The 12,620-nt window shown below is 62.6% G+C and overlaps 1 protein-coding gene across 1 annotated transcript; it reads left to right on the top strand.

Annotated features, from left to right (window-relative positions):
* Positions 1-11,573: 11,573 nt before the first annotated feature.
* On the top strand, positions 11,574-12,620 carry GPR20 (G protein-coupled receptor 20). The gene has a single exon (XM_004618676.2). The coding sequence runs from the start codon at positions 11,574-11,576 to the stop codon at positions 12,618-12,620; it is 1,047 nt and encodes a 348-aa protein (XP_004618733.1).

Here is a 12,620-nt window from a genome sequence, read left to right as displayed (position 1 = left end):
GCCCCGGCCGCGACCTGGGGGAGCGGGGTTCAGAGCCCCAGGCAGGAGAGTGGAACTGGCAGGTGAATGGGGTACCCAGATTGTCTCTGCCAACTCCCCCAGCCACCCAGAAATCCCCTCGCGTGGGGGCAGGGGGTGGCCCCTCAGTGCCCAATTTCACAGTCAGGGTGAGCATTTGCTGCCCACACCTGACTCGGCCCTGACACCCCCAGGTGTCCAGCAGGGGTTCATCCTGCCCCTCTGTTTGACAAACCCCAACCGCCCATGTGTGTGTCTGCTTGGTTCTTTCGCAGTACAGGGGGGGAACTCGGGCCTTACCTAGGCCGAGCGCCCAGAAGGAACCAAGATGAGGGACGTGCTGGCAGCAAGTCAGGACATGACTGAGCTCTCTCCTGCCCCCCAGGTCACAAGGGCTCGGAGGAGAGTGGAAGGGAGGACGCTGGAGAGCTGGGGGGCTCGAGAGACCCTGGAGGTGCCCCTCCCTGGCCCCTGACCTCCCAGGTGGGTGCACAGGGTAGTGGGGGGGGGTGGACAGAGTGGGCAGGAGGCAGCTACTGGGGTTGGGACGATGCCGCGTGTCCAGATGAGCCTGGCTGACCAGAGATTGGGCAGGACTACTAGCAGCCGGCCCAAGACTGCGTGTGAGCCAAATAGTGGCCCAGGGAGTGAACCCGGCCCAGCCACACTGTCTGGAGCCTGGCAGGCGCTGACCCTGCAGGAAGCCCCCTTGGAGAGTCTGGGGTGGACAGCATAGCCACAGACCGTCACCCCACCTGGAAGCACAGGCCCCCAGTCGCGATGTCTTCTGGAGACCAAGTCACTGCGTCCAGGCCAATAAAACCTGCTGGACGGAGGTTCCTGACTTCCCGTCACGAGTGGGGAGTGTCCCCTGCGCGCTGCCCCTGCCTTCCCAGGGGCAGCCACTCTGCGGGCTTCCGCGCCTGTGGGCAGCGGCCACCAGGGGGCAGCACAGCCAGCCGCTCTGTGTAGCAAGCAAGGTCCAGGATGCCTGAAACCCTCTGTAGGGCCCCAAGCAGCTGGGCTTCCCGGAGAGGGGGCGGGGAGCCTCAAGCCGAGAACTGCAGCTGCAGATCGTGAGGCCTCAGCAGCAGCGGGCACGCTAACACAGGGTGCAAACACAGGGCCACGGCAGCGCCCACCTCCGCACTCCACCCCCAGCTGCCGGCCACCCGCTGGGCACTGGCTCGTGCTCCTGGGTGCTGTGGCCACACTCCCCAGGCCCCGAGGGAGCCCACGGAGGGGAGGGTGACCTAAGCAAACCCAGGAGGGGGCTCAGGCACACAGGGGTCACAGGGAGGGCGGGCACGCCTTGGGGCTGAAGGGGAGACCGCCCAGGGCCGCAGGACAGAGCAGATCCAGCAGGGGGCGCTGTGCAGGGCCCACTTCGTACCAGGGCGGAGCCATCTTTAACGAGGCAGTGTGCCCCCCATCTTTAGAGGCAGCAAAACCCCACTGCAGGCTCCTCAGGCAGAGGACGTGGGGGGCAGTAGGAGAGGGGCCAGCCTGCGGCATGCATGCAGCAGCTGAATTCCTTCAGGAAACGTTCCTGGGAGAGCCCGGGCTCCAGCAGGCCCCTGTTGCCTGACTCCCGCCCAGGATGAGGGGCTCCCTTGGCGGACAGACCCCGCAAAGCACTCTGGGGGGCATGCGGGCCAGGAGTTGGAGCAGCCCTTATTAGGGCATGAGAAGCCCCTGAGTCCCCGGCAAGCGCTCATTAGCGGACTCTGGGAGGAGATCATTTTACAAACCCTTATAAGGGCACGCACAGCCTGATTGGCCTTTCTATCAGATGACCACATCAGCTTTAACCAATCAGACAGCAGAACTAACTAAGGGGGCGGGGATACATGATGTATATAAGCCCAGTCTGTGTATAGGAGCGGGGGCAGGGAGGAGAGTCACAGATTATGCAGAGGTTGAGAGATGAGGTTGGGCCTCAGACACGGGCAGGGAGAGCAGCCGCATGGAGGGCGTTGGTGCTGTGCATAGAATCCAGAGCCCTTAGGGCCGCAGCAGTGGAGGAGGCCCTGCCTGCCAGTCCTCTGGCCTGAGAGGCCCTGAGCGAGAAAGAGGGCTGAGGCCAGGGCAACACAGAAGAGGGCTGGGGACCGCCAGGATGCACCTCACAGTGCTTAGGGACCATGTGGCCCGGGAATGGAGGCCAGGGCCTCGCCCATGCCAGACATGTGCACCCGCCCCAGCACCAGTCAGGACTAGAAGTCCGGACTTCCCACAGCTCGCAGGGAAAGCCTGTCTGGCTTCCCTGGAGATATTTACGAAGGCACACAGCAGGAACCACAAGGGCAGCGTGAGTCCACACACTTACACAGGCACACAGCAGGAACCACAAGGGCAGCGTGAGTCCACACACTTACACAGGCACACAGCAGGAACCACAACGGCAGCGTGAGTCCACATGCTGGGCAGTCACACCCAGAGCAACTTCCCTGGCATCCTCCAGCCAGCTCCCTCATGCACACAAAAAGGCTGCCTGCTCATCCAGGGATGAGAGAGAGTGCAGAACCCACCAGTGGCCTCTGGTCTCCTCTCACTGGCACAGGTCAGCCTAGGCCTGCCACCCACAGTCTGATTGGTGGGGAGTCAGCAGGGCCACCATCACTAGCTCTGGAGGTGAGACGCCTGGGGATATACCTCCCACCTCCACGGAAGGCTCTGCCCCTGCGGGAGATCCCCTCAGTGCCCACCCCCTGAGTATTCCCAGAGGATCTTTTGGTAACCCAGAGGGTTCATGCAATTGTCTCCTCCCTCCAGTGATGAGGAAACTGAGGCTCAAAGAAAGAAGGTCAAGTCCCAAGGCCACAGAGCAGGAAAGTAAGGAGCCAGAGCTCAGTCCAGGAGGTGGCCACAGAACCCCTACTGCCCCTCCCTGAAGCCTCCTAGGTCCTGGCCCTCCCCTGTCCCACCATCAGCTGTGCCGGAGATGAGGGACAGACTCTCGTGGGAGGGCGGAAGTGGGGTTTAAACAGGACTTGATTTACGGAGGGAAGACAGCATTCTCCCGGGCCTCAGGTGCGGGGGCGCCTGTGCTCTTGGCCAGAAGGGGGCTGGGGAGAGGTGCCCCCCCCAGGAGCTCAGGCCCTGTGCACACCCTGCCCCTGCCCACCGAGACCGTGGCCCGGGGGCCCCACAAGACCGAGGGCCGAAGCTATCTGTTCCCTGATGATCCTCACTGCAGGCCCCGGTGTCACTGTCCTCCTTGTGCTGCTGGGGAAACTGAGGCACTGAGACTGAGTGGCTTGCAGAGAGCACGGTCAGCGTCGGAGCCCAGATTTGTCAGCCACCCTAGAAGCTCCTCCTGCCCCCTCAGGCTCAGCTGGCCCTCTTCCGCCCGCTCAGGGAGGGGACCATCCCCCATAGCCCAGGCTCCTGCTCACCCCTCATCCCTATGCTCCTCCACAGCATGGCCGCAGGGAAGGGACTGGACATGATGCCGTGGGTCTGGGTTCGAGTCCTGTCTCTGCCCCGTGCATCTCTACAGGCTCCCCTCATCTCTGCAGCTCCCCTCATCTCTATGACCCCCCTCATCTCTGTGGGGCCTCCCTTTTCTCTGCAGGGGACCCCTCATCTCTGCAGGCCCCCCTCATCTCTGCAGGGGCCATCTCATCTCTGCCCGGGCTCTCTCATCTCAGGTTCCAGAGCGGGAACTCTCTGGGCCCTGCAGGTCTCAGGGTCCTGTTGGGGGTGTCCATGATGGACAGGAAGGGCTCTCATGCCCAAATGAGCCGCCTCACCCAGTTGCAACCACATGCAGAGTGAGGAAGCTGCTCTCAGCCCAGAGCCAGCAGACGCCCACCCCGAGGCAGGCCAGGCCAGCCCTGCGCCTGCAAAGGACTGATGACTTCCAGGCCCAGCCTCACCTTCCTTCCTCGTCCGCTACAGCACCTGGGCCAGACGCCGCTGAGGCTGTGCGCCCACTCTGCTGGCCCACCTGACCAGCTGCCTACAGGGCAGCGAGGGGTGAGGGTACTGCCGGAGAGCCCAAGTGACTGGCAAGTCCTGGCCACCAGGACCCTCACGCTCTCCTCCATCACCCTCCTGCCCTCCCATCCTCGAGCCTCAAAAAAAAGTCATCAAAACTCAAATTTCTGGAGCAGGGGAGCTAGCTAGTAGGCGGGTTAAAGCACTTGTCTCACACACAGCCAACCCCAGTTTGAACCCTGGCACCCCGTCTGGTCCACCCAAGCCCCACCGGGAGAGGCCCCAAATCAACAAACCCTACAAATTTCTGACGACTGGTGTGTGGCTGTGGTGGTGATTCAGAGTGGCCACAGAACCTGAATCAAAGGGTTGTTTCTGTATTGAAAATCCTGCTTTATTTTTGGAAAGGAACAAACAGAGACGGGAAGAGGCTGAGGAACTTGCTTCCTGCTGCCCCGAATCAGCCCGTGCTCGCCCCGTGTTTGGTTATTTCCTGTGTCTTTTTGGGGAAAGGAGGTGTTGTTTTTTTTTTTAAGTTCCTTAGGGGGAAAGGACAGGTTAGGTTGTTTATAGATGAACTCAGGCTCCTTTTAACGACTCCAGACAAGGGGCTGATGCTCAGGCTTGGTTCTATCCCCAACACCTGGTCCTTGAGTGAAAGTTCACAAAATTTTGTGTGGGTGCTGTGACGACATGTGTGTTCAGTGGCCGAGAGCCACCTCCCGTCCTCTCCAGGCCTCCCCAGCAGAGACACAGAGACAGGGACCACAGCCTGATGGTGAAAATGGCCTGCTTAATGCAGAGCTGCTAGCATACTTATAGAACATCAGAAGGGGTCAGAGGGGTAGGACTGTATGTCTGTGTGATTTACAGAGGTAAAACATTCCAGCAGAGGCAATTCTCTGGAGGAGATAAATTCAAGGTGATGCTGTCTCTCAGGGACATCTATATTGCTTTTCTCTTTCCTTCTAGTCCTATGCATCAAACAAGTCAAACAATTAATTCTATTTCTTACCAATACTTGCAGTCATTTGGATAAACAGTAAGAGATAAAAATACCAAAACTTCATTTTCTGGGCTCCGAGAGCAAGCAAGGCTTTTACCGTAAACCCCAGACTAAGTCCTCAGGCCAGTTCAGCTTGTCCTTCCCCATGGGGGTCCTGTCTCTTAAGTCATAATAGCTTGCATGAAGACCGTGCTTTTATGCTTTCTAGATTGTCCCATTTCGATGCTGGGGTAGCTTCGCCACTCACCCTGGGTCAATCCCAGTCCCACAGCGGGACCTCCCTTTTGGGGTGCTAGAAACTACAGCAACTGAAGTCTTAGTCAAGTAATTATGATGGATGCCCAGGAGTAGACATATTGCAGAGTCAATCAACTCCCAAATAGTAGGAGCATAGCATTAATAGTCTTTCTGTGTCTAAGCAAAGAACATTGCTCTATAGTAAAATATAAAAGGTCTGTAGGGGAAATAGAAAAGCAGGTACAAATTCACAGCACTACAAATACAAAGTCCAGAGTTACCAAAAAGTTTGAGTTTATAAGCGATCAAGACTTACTCAGGGAACTGTAACAATGATGGGTTAAACACAAAAGAAAGGTTAAAGATAAACACAGGGGATTAGGAATGCTCACAAGAGCACTGTAAGCTTCACTGGGAGGAGGAAAAGGGGCAATTCACTGATGAAGCTGAGAACACTTAGGGTTAATATCCAACACCTGAGCACTGCCTAAGTAAGGCCCAAGCACGGAGTCAGGAGGAACCCCTAAGTACCAAAAGGTGTGGGTCCTTTCACCGAAAACAAAGATATGGAGCCTGAAGCAGATTAGGCCAGCTAGCAAGGCCTGGATGGCATGGCTCTCCTCCATCACCACCATCCCCCACCTCCCATCTCAAAATAAAAATGTTATCAAAACTCAAATTTCCAAAGTAGGGGAGTTAGTACCCGGGTTAAGGCACTTACCTTGCACACAGCCAACTCCAGTTTGAGTCCTGGCACCCTGTATGGTCCACCCAAGCCCCACAGAGAGTGGTCCCTGAGCACAGAGGCAAACAAACTCAGAGCACTGTGGGTGTCCCCGCAAAAAAGGAAAAAGAAGAAGAAGCTGTGAAAGTAATGAAGAGTGCAAGGAGGGAGGGAAGTGAGCACCGCCTTGCCAACTGCCTGGAAAGTGCCCTCCCGGCAGTGTGGGACAGGTGACTGGGGGGGGGGTCCTCCTGCCATAACCTGATATTCCCCTAGAGCCGAGGAATCACTGGAGGCTCCGAGCAGGAAGAAGGGCGCTCCGGCCGCTGGGTCAGCAGTCCACCTCCAGGAGCCTTGCTGTGTAGCCTGGACCAGTTCCTGCAGAGCGAGGGGCCACCCGAGAACCCTCTGGCGCGGCCCCGGCCCCTTGCTCAGTGTTGTGCACGCACATTAGGGGCTCGTGACACTGAAACCCACTCCTAGAGCCAGCGCCCCGCAATCAGAGGGTTCAGCCGGACTCCAGAGAAACAAAAGGGTTGTAAATCGCTTAACAGCGCGCCCCCACCCACGCACAACTTACCTGTTGGAGACAGAAGGTGGGCCTAGTGCCTAGTGCAGCCCTGGACGTCTGAGAGCCACGCCCACTCACTGGGACCACGCCCCGGTGGCGAGGCCACGCCCACTCGTTGAGACCGCGCCCTTCAGGTGACATCACCACGCCCACTCCCTGAGACTACGCCCATCGTGTGGTGAGGCCACGCCTACCCTAGAGACCACTCCCCTGCGGGTGCGGACGCGCCCACTGGGCCGAGGCCACGCCCCACAGAGCTGTCACCCGGGGCTAGCGGGCTGGGACGGGCTGGCCAGGGACTGACTGGGTCCATGGAGGCCCAGGGCTCTGTCCTGTCCCCAGAGCTATGGCTCAAAGGCAGCACCTTCTTCCCATGCTGGGGCCACACAGGTCACTGCGCTCCACCAGGTCAGAGTGACGGGCTGAGGGGTGAGGAGTCAGAGTGACGGAGTGAGGAGGCCAGGGAGTGAGGGAGTGAAGGCTGACAGTGACAGAGAGTGATGGGGTGAGGGGTGAGGGGGTCAGAGAGTGACGGTGGGGGTGAGGGGTCAGGTGAGGTCAGGTGTGACCCAGGCGAAGGCCTGGCCCCGCCCAATGGCCCCGCCCACGCGGCTCCCGTGACACTCTGGGCCTCAGTTTCCCCTCCGGGACAGACCCCACAGCTCGCCCTGCACTGCGGGCCGAGGCTGCTCCTGGCGGCCTGGGGGGGCGCCCCCGGACGCATCTAGAGGGGCCCCAGAGACCTTTGTGGAGCCAGGAGGAGGTCGGGGCGCTGTCCCCCGGACAGCCTCACAGCTCCCCCCCACTTCTCTCCCGGGACCACCCTGACCCCCGCAGCACAAACCCGGGGTGAGGGAGACCCCCGCATGCAGGCTGTGAGCCCCCCAGGGACACCCCAGGTCTGCGGGTAGGACGAAGCGAGCGGGGCGCGCTGTCCCCTCCCCGGGTGCCCCCCACCCTCTCCGCCCTCCCCCGGGCGCCCCACTCCCGCGCTCTCCGCGCCGCCCCAGCCCCCGCCCTCCCCCGCACTCCTCGCACTCCCGGCCTCAGTTTCCTTCCCCGCGGGGCCTCTGGGGACTCCGCCCGCCGCGGCTCCTCCCGGCCGGCCCGCCCCGCCCGGCCTCTGCCCAAAAGCAGCCCCGGGCCGCCTGACGTCAGGCCGGGAAGGCGCGGCCGGCCCAGGACAGCGTCCCGGGTCCGGGTCTGGTGCTGCGAGGCTGCGACGGGTCCCGCAGCCGCTGCGTCTCCAGCTGCCCACCTGCCAGGTGCGAGGCGTGGTGAGTGTCCTGCGGGTGGCCAGGGAGGCGCAGGGCAGGGCAGGGCAGGGCAGGGTAGGAGGGCAGGGCAGGGCAGGGCGGGGTGGGGCGGGGCAGGGCGGGCGGGGTGCGAAGAAGGAAGGAAGCCTGAGTCCCTGGCCAGCAGTGCAGGTGGGCCCACCGAGGCCCCACAGGGAGCATGAACTGGGGAGAAATGGTCCTCCCAGGGGCCTAGGATACCCCCACCTGGGTGCTCCAGCCCCACCCATTCATTCCTCCCTCTATCCACTCATTCATTCATTCACTCATTCATTCACTCACTCATTCATTCTCCTCCAGGTACCACTGTCCGCTGGCCTGAAGGATGGTCAGTGCTGTGTCCTGCCACACAGACCCTCTGCTGCCCCCAGCCCGCCCCTCCCGCCCCTCCCGCCCTATCAGAGATGGGAAACTGAGGCCCAGTCCCCCCAGCAGAGTCCCCCAAGGGGCCATGCCCGCACCGCCTGGCTCTGGTGGGTGCTCGCTGCCCTGTGAGAAACAGGCTCCCCAGAGGAGCAGGCGGGATGGGAACTGGCCGGGGGCCAAGGTGCTGGGCAGGCAGGCGGGAGGACGAGGCACAGCTGTGTGGCCGCAGGCAAGACACGATGGGCAGGGGCCTCCAGTGTGTCTGAGCGCCTGCTGCAGCCGAGGTGAGGCCCCTTTGTTCTGGGGTCACCCGAGGTGGTGAGCAGTAGCTCTGGCCTCATTTCACCATAGTCAGAGGCAGTCTCAAATCATGGGGTCAGGGGGGGACAGCCTGGGGAAGGGGTGCGGATTCAGCGGTCAGGCAAGGCCCTGGGGGTGGGGTGGGGTCAAGTGCCAAGGTGTCCTGGCTGGCTCCATCCCCTACCCAGAGCCTGTGAGTCTGCGCTGAATCCCAGGGCCTTTGCACTGACCCCACTTTGGGCACCCTGGCCCAGAGCCTCCTGAGGGTCCCCTACTACTGCCAGCTTAAGTGGCTCTGTCCCTTGAGCCCCCTCCCCTGGCTCCGACTCCCACCGTGAAAGCCCCAGATGCCCCATTCTCTACCTGTGGGCAGTGAGTGGCCTGGCACTGCCGAAAGGGCACTGTGGGTCAGGGATCTGTGGGATCACTGGCAGGGACCGGGGCCCTCAGCAGGTGGCACAGCTGCGTCGGTAAGGACAGAGTCCCACGATGAGGGCAGTGGGCAGCGGGGTGCCCACTGAGGATCCCTGACATGGCTCTGCAGAGGATGGGGCAGTGTCGTGGGGACACTGAGGTGTGACCGGGCTGGGGGTGTCAGAGCACCTGGTGGTCATGCTCTTGCAGCTGATGGCCGGGACTCCCCAGGCGTCCACCTCCCGAGGGACGGAGGTTCTCAGGGTCCTCACCACACCCACGAGGAACAGTAGCTGAAAGAGGGCATGGACAGGACTGAGGGTCTCACCCATAAAGAGGGGGGAGGCAGCTAAGCTGCCGTGGGAAGCGCAGGAGGGTGTGAGCGTGGGAGAGCCGGGGTGCAGGGGCAGAGGGGCCACTCATGGGGAAGGGGCCTAGGCTGCAGCCCACCTCCATGGCCAGTTGTGATCAGAGGTGGGGCCCTCACCTGCCCAGGCCCCGCATGCTCCCTGGGGTCATGGAGGAGCCCTCTGGGTGGCCAGAGCCCCCGTGTCCACCGTCCCTGTCCCCATGGACGCGTGCAGACAGAGCCCCCGTGTCCACCATCCCTGCGGCCAGTAGGGGTGCAGGCGAGTCCCTGCTCAGGGGTAGTGTGAGTCCCCCAGTCTGTGTCCAGCACTGGGCACCTCAGCCTGGACATGCTCGAGTCCCACAGCCCCCCCAACACTCCCCTTACGTAGTTGCACCCCGGGGTGGCACAGGGGGACCTGACACCCCCCCTGCCAGGCCATGGGCTGGGCCACCTGTGAGGCGACTTGCTCTCCCGTGGCGCTTTCCTGATGAGGCAGCCACCCTGGGGGGTTGCGGCCTCCGAGCCACGCCAGCCGAGCTCACACACACTCTCCTCACACACCAGCATCCGCTGACCATGCCACTCTCCTCTCCGAAAACCACTGCCTGTGGGGAGGAAGCAAGAGGGGCCAGGCCAGGCTGTGCAGAGCAGTGGTCACTGCAACCACACGGAGGAGGCGGCAGCCTACTGGAGCAATCAGGGAGGGTTCTCTGAAAGAAGAGGCATTGCAACTGAGAGAGGTGGGATGACAAGCTGGATAACCAGGATCATTTCAACCACAGGGACGAAAGACACTAGGTGCTTTGTCCTTCACCAGAGAGAGCATGGCTTCCTGCACCCAGCCAGCCCCACAACTGGGTTCAGACAGGTCAGGCCCAGGAACTGGAGCTGCCCCCCACCACTCCCTTAGCCCAGGTTCTGGCAGAGGAGCACAGACATCTGGACTCAGGTCTAACCCCAGCCAGCAGGGATAGTGGTGACAGGAGACCCTTGGACCCCCACAGACAGGGAAGCACATCTCTAAGGCAGGTTGGGGTTCAGTGTTGTGGGAACCCAGACCCCAGGGCCTGTGAGAGCAGCATAGACAGCCCAGAGCCTGAACCCAGCACACTCGGGGCCCCTTGCCCCTCAGTCCTCACCTGGCTCTCTCGCCCCAGGCTCCCTCATCCCAGCATCCTTCACTCAGGGTCCCTCACTCCGGGTCCCTCACCCCAGACTCCTGGGTCCCCTCACCCCAGAATCCCCTCACCCCGGGTTCACTACCCCAGAGTCCCTCACCTGAGCCCCGAGCCCCAGAGTCCCCTGACACCCAGATACCCCGACTCGGGCACCACTTGGGCATGAGAGAAACAGAAGCCAGACTGGACAGGACGGTTATCGCAAGCACCCGTCTCTCCCACCTCCTTGCTGGGCAGCCTGCACAGCCACTCTTGGGGCACTGCTAGGGCGCCGGATCCCAGTCATGTCACCCTGGATGGGCCGAAAGGACCTGTCCGTGACTTGCTACATAGACAAGCTGGACCCTGAGGGCCCCACGCAGTCCCACCGCTCCGGGACCTTCCTTCCTGACCTCTCATGGCGCGGAGACCATGTGGTCAGCACCCAGCCGGGGGCCTGCAGAGCGGAACGCTGGCCAGAGAGTCCAGGAGCCCAGCCCCAGGTCTGCCTCCTCCCCTTGCAGCCAACACCCTCACAGTCCTGCCACCTGGGCCTGGCCAGTATGCAGAAGGGGCACTGAGGGCCGAGGACAGCTCTGAATCCTGACTCCCCTCCCCGAGGAGGCTGTCTGCCCTGCTGAGCCTCTGCCCCCATCCTGGTCAGTGCCTGGCGCCTGGCCCATGCGGGGTGGGCAGCAGACATATCTCTGTGGCCGTGGATGTCCCCCCCCCCCCAGGCCGCCCGGATCCTCCTCACTCCTCCTCAAAGCCTCTTCTTGCCCTGAGAGAGCCCGTAGTGTTCCTGTGTGGAGGCCGGCTGCGTGGGCCTGTCCCCCCTCAGCTGTACACAAGAGCAAAATCTGCTAAAGAGGCGCCCACCCGCTTCCCGCAGGCCACTCCCTGCCCTGCCTCCACATGGGCCCCCACAGGCCCAGAAAGAAGCTGGGGCCCCCAGCAGCTGGTGTGCAGCCCCCATCCCTGCCTCCGGCGTAAGGCCCTTATGATGCTTCAGACTCAGACGCCACATGAGCGGCCCCGTCCACTAGCACAGGCCCCTGGGGGGTCCGCAGAGCCGGGCGGGACACAGCAGGGAGAGGTTCCAGGTCACCCGAGCAGGGTGGAGGGTCAGTGCTTTGGGCAGGCGCCCCAGTGAGTGTGTCTCTCCTTACAGGCCCTGGGATGTCCACCACCATGCCGCCCGCCCCGCCCGCGGCCCCAGCCGCCCCCAACGTCACGGCCAACAGCAGCACATCCCTGTTCCACCTGTTCGCGCAGCTGGACGCGGAGCTGCACGCGGCCTACCCCGGCCTGTGGCTGGCACTCATGGCCGTGCACGGCGTCATCTTCCTGGCAGGGCTGGCGCTCAACGGGCTGGCCCTGTACGTGTTCTGCTGCCGCACCCGTGCCCAGACGCCCTCAGTCATCTACACCCTCAACCTGGTGGTCACCGACCTGCTGGTGGGCTTCTCACTGCCCACGCGCTTCCTGGTGTTCTACAGCGCGCCCGGCTGCCCGCGCTGCGCCTTCCCGCACGTGTTTGGCTACTTCCTCAACATGCACTGCTCCATCCTCTTCCTCACCTGCATCTGCGTGGACCGCTACCTGGCCATCGTGCGCCCTGACGGTGCACAGCGCTGGCGCCAGCCCTCCTGCGCCCGTGCCGTGTGCGCCTGCGTGTGGCTGGCCGCAGGCACCGTGACGCTGTCAGTGCTGGGCGTGGCGGCGGGCGACCGGCTGTGCTGCCGTGTGGTGGCGCTGACCGTGCTGGAATTCCTACTGCCGCTGCTGGTGCTCAGCGCCTTCACGGGCCGCATGGTGTGCGCGCTGTCCCGGCCTGGCCTCCTGCCCCAGGGCCGGCAGCGCCGCGTGCGCGCCATGCAGCTGCTGCTTACCGTGCTGGTCATCTTCCTCCTGTGCTTCACACCTTTCCACGCCCGCCAGGTGGCCGTGGCGCTGTGGCCCGACGTGCCTCGGCCCCCGAGTCTCGTGGCCTACCATGTGGCTGTTGCCCTCAGCAGCCTCAACAGCTGCCTGGACCCCATCGTCTACTGCTTCGTCACCAGTGGCTTCCAGGCAACGGTGCGCAGCCTCCTGGGCCGGCCGGGTGCGGACGGCGAGCCCAGCAGCGGGGACGCGGTGGGCCTGCAGAAGAGCTCCAAGGGCACTGGGGGGCAGCATGGCCCTGGCAGCATGGCCCGCGCTCTCTCAACAGCCCTGACCAATGGGCCTGAGGCTTAG

This window comes from Sorex araneus, chromosome 2 (assembly GCF_027595985.1).
Source record: "Sorex araneus isolate mSorAra2 chromosome 2, mSorAra2.pri, whole genome shotgun sequence".
NCBI lineage: Eukaryota > Metazoa > Chordata > Mammalia > Eulipotyphla > Soricidae > Sorex > Sorex araneus.
The sequence above is the reverse complement of the archived record's forward strand: the minus strand, read 5'-3'. Positions and strand labels throughout refer to the sequence as shown.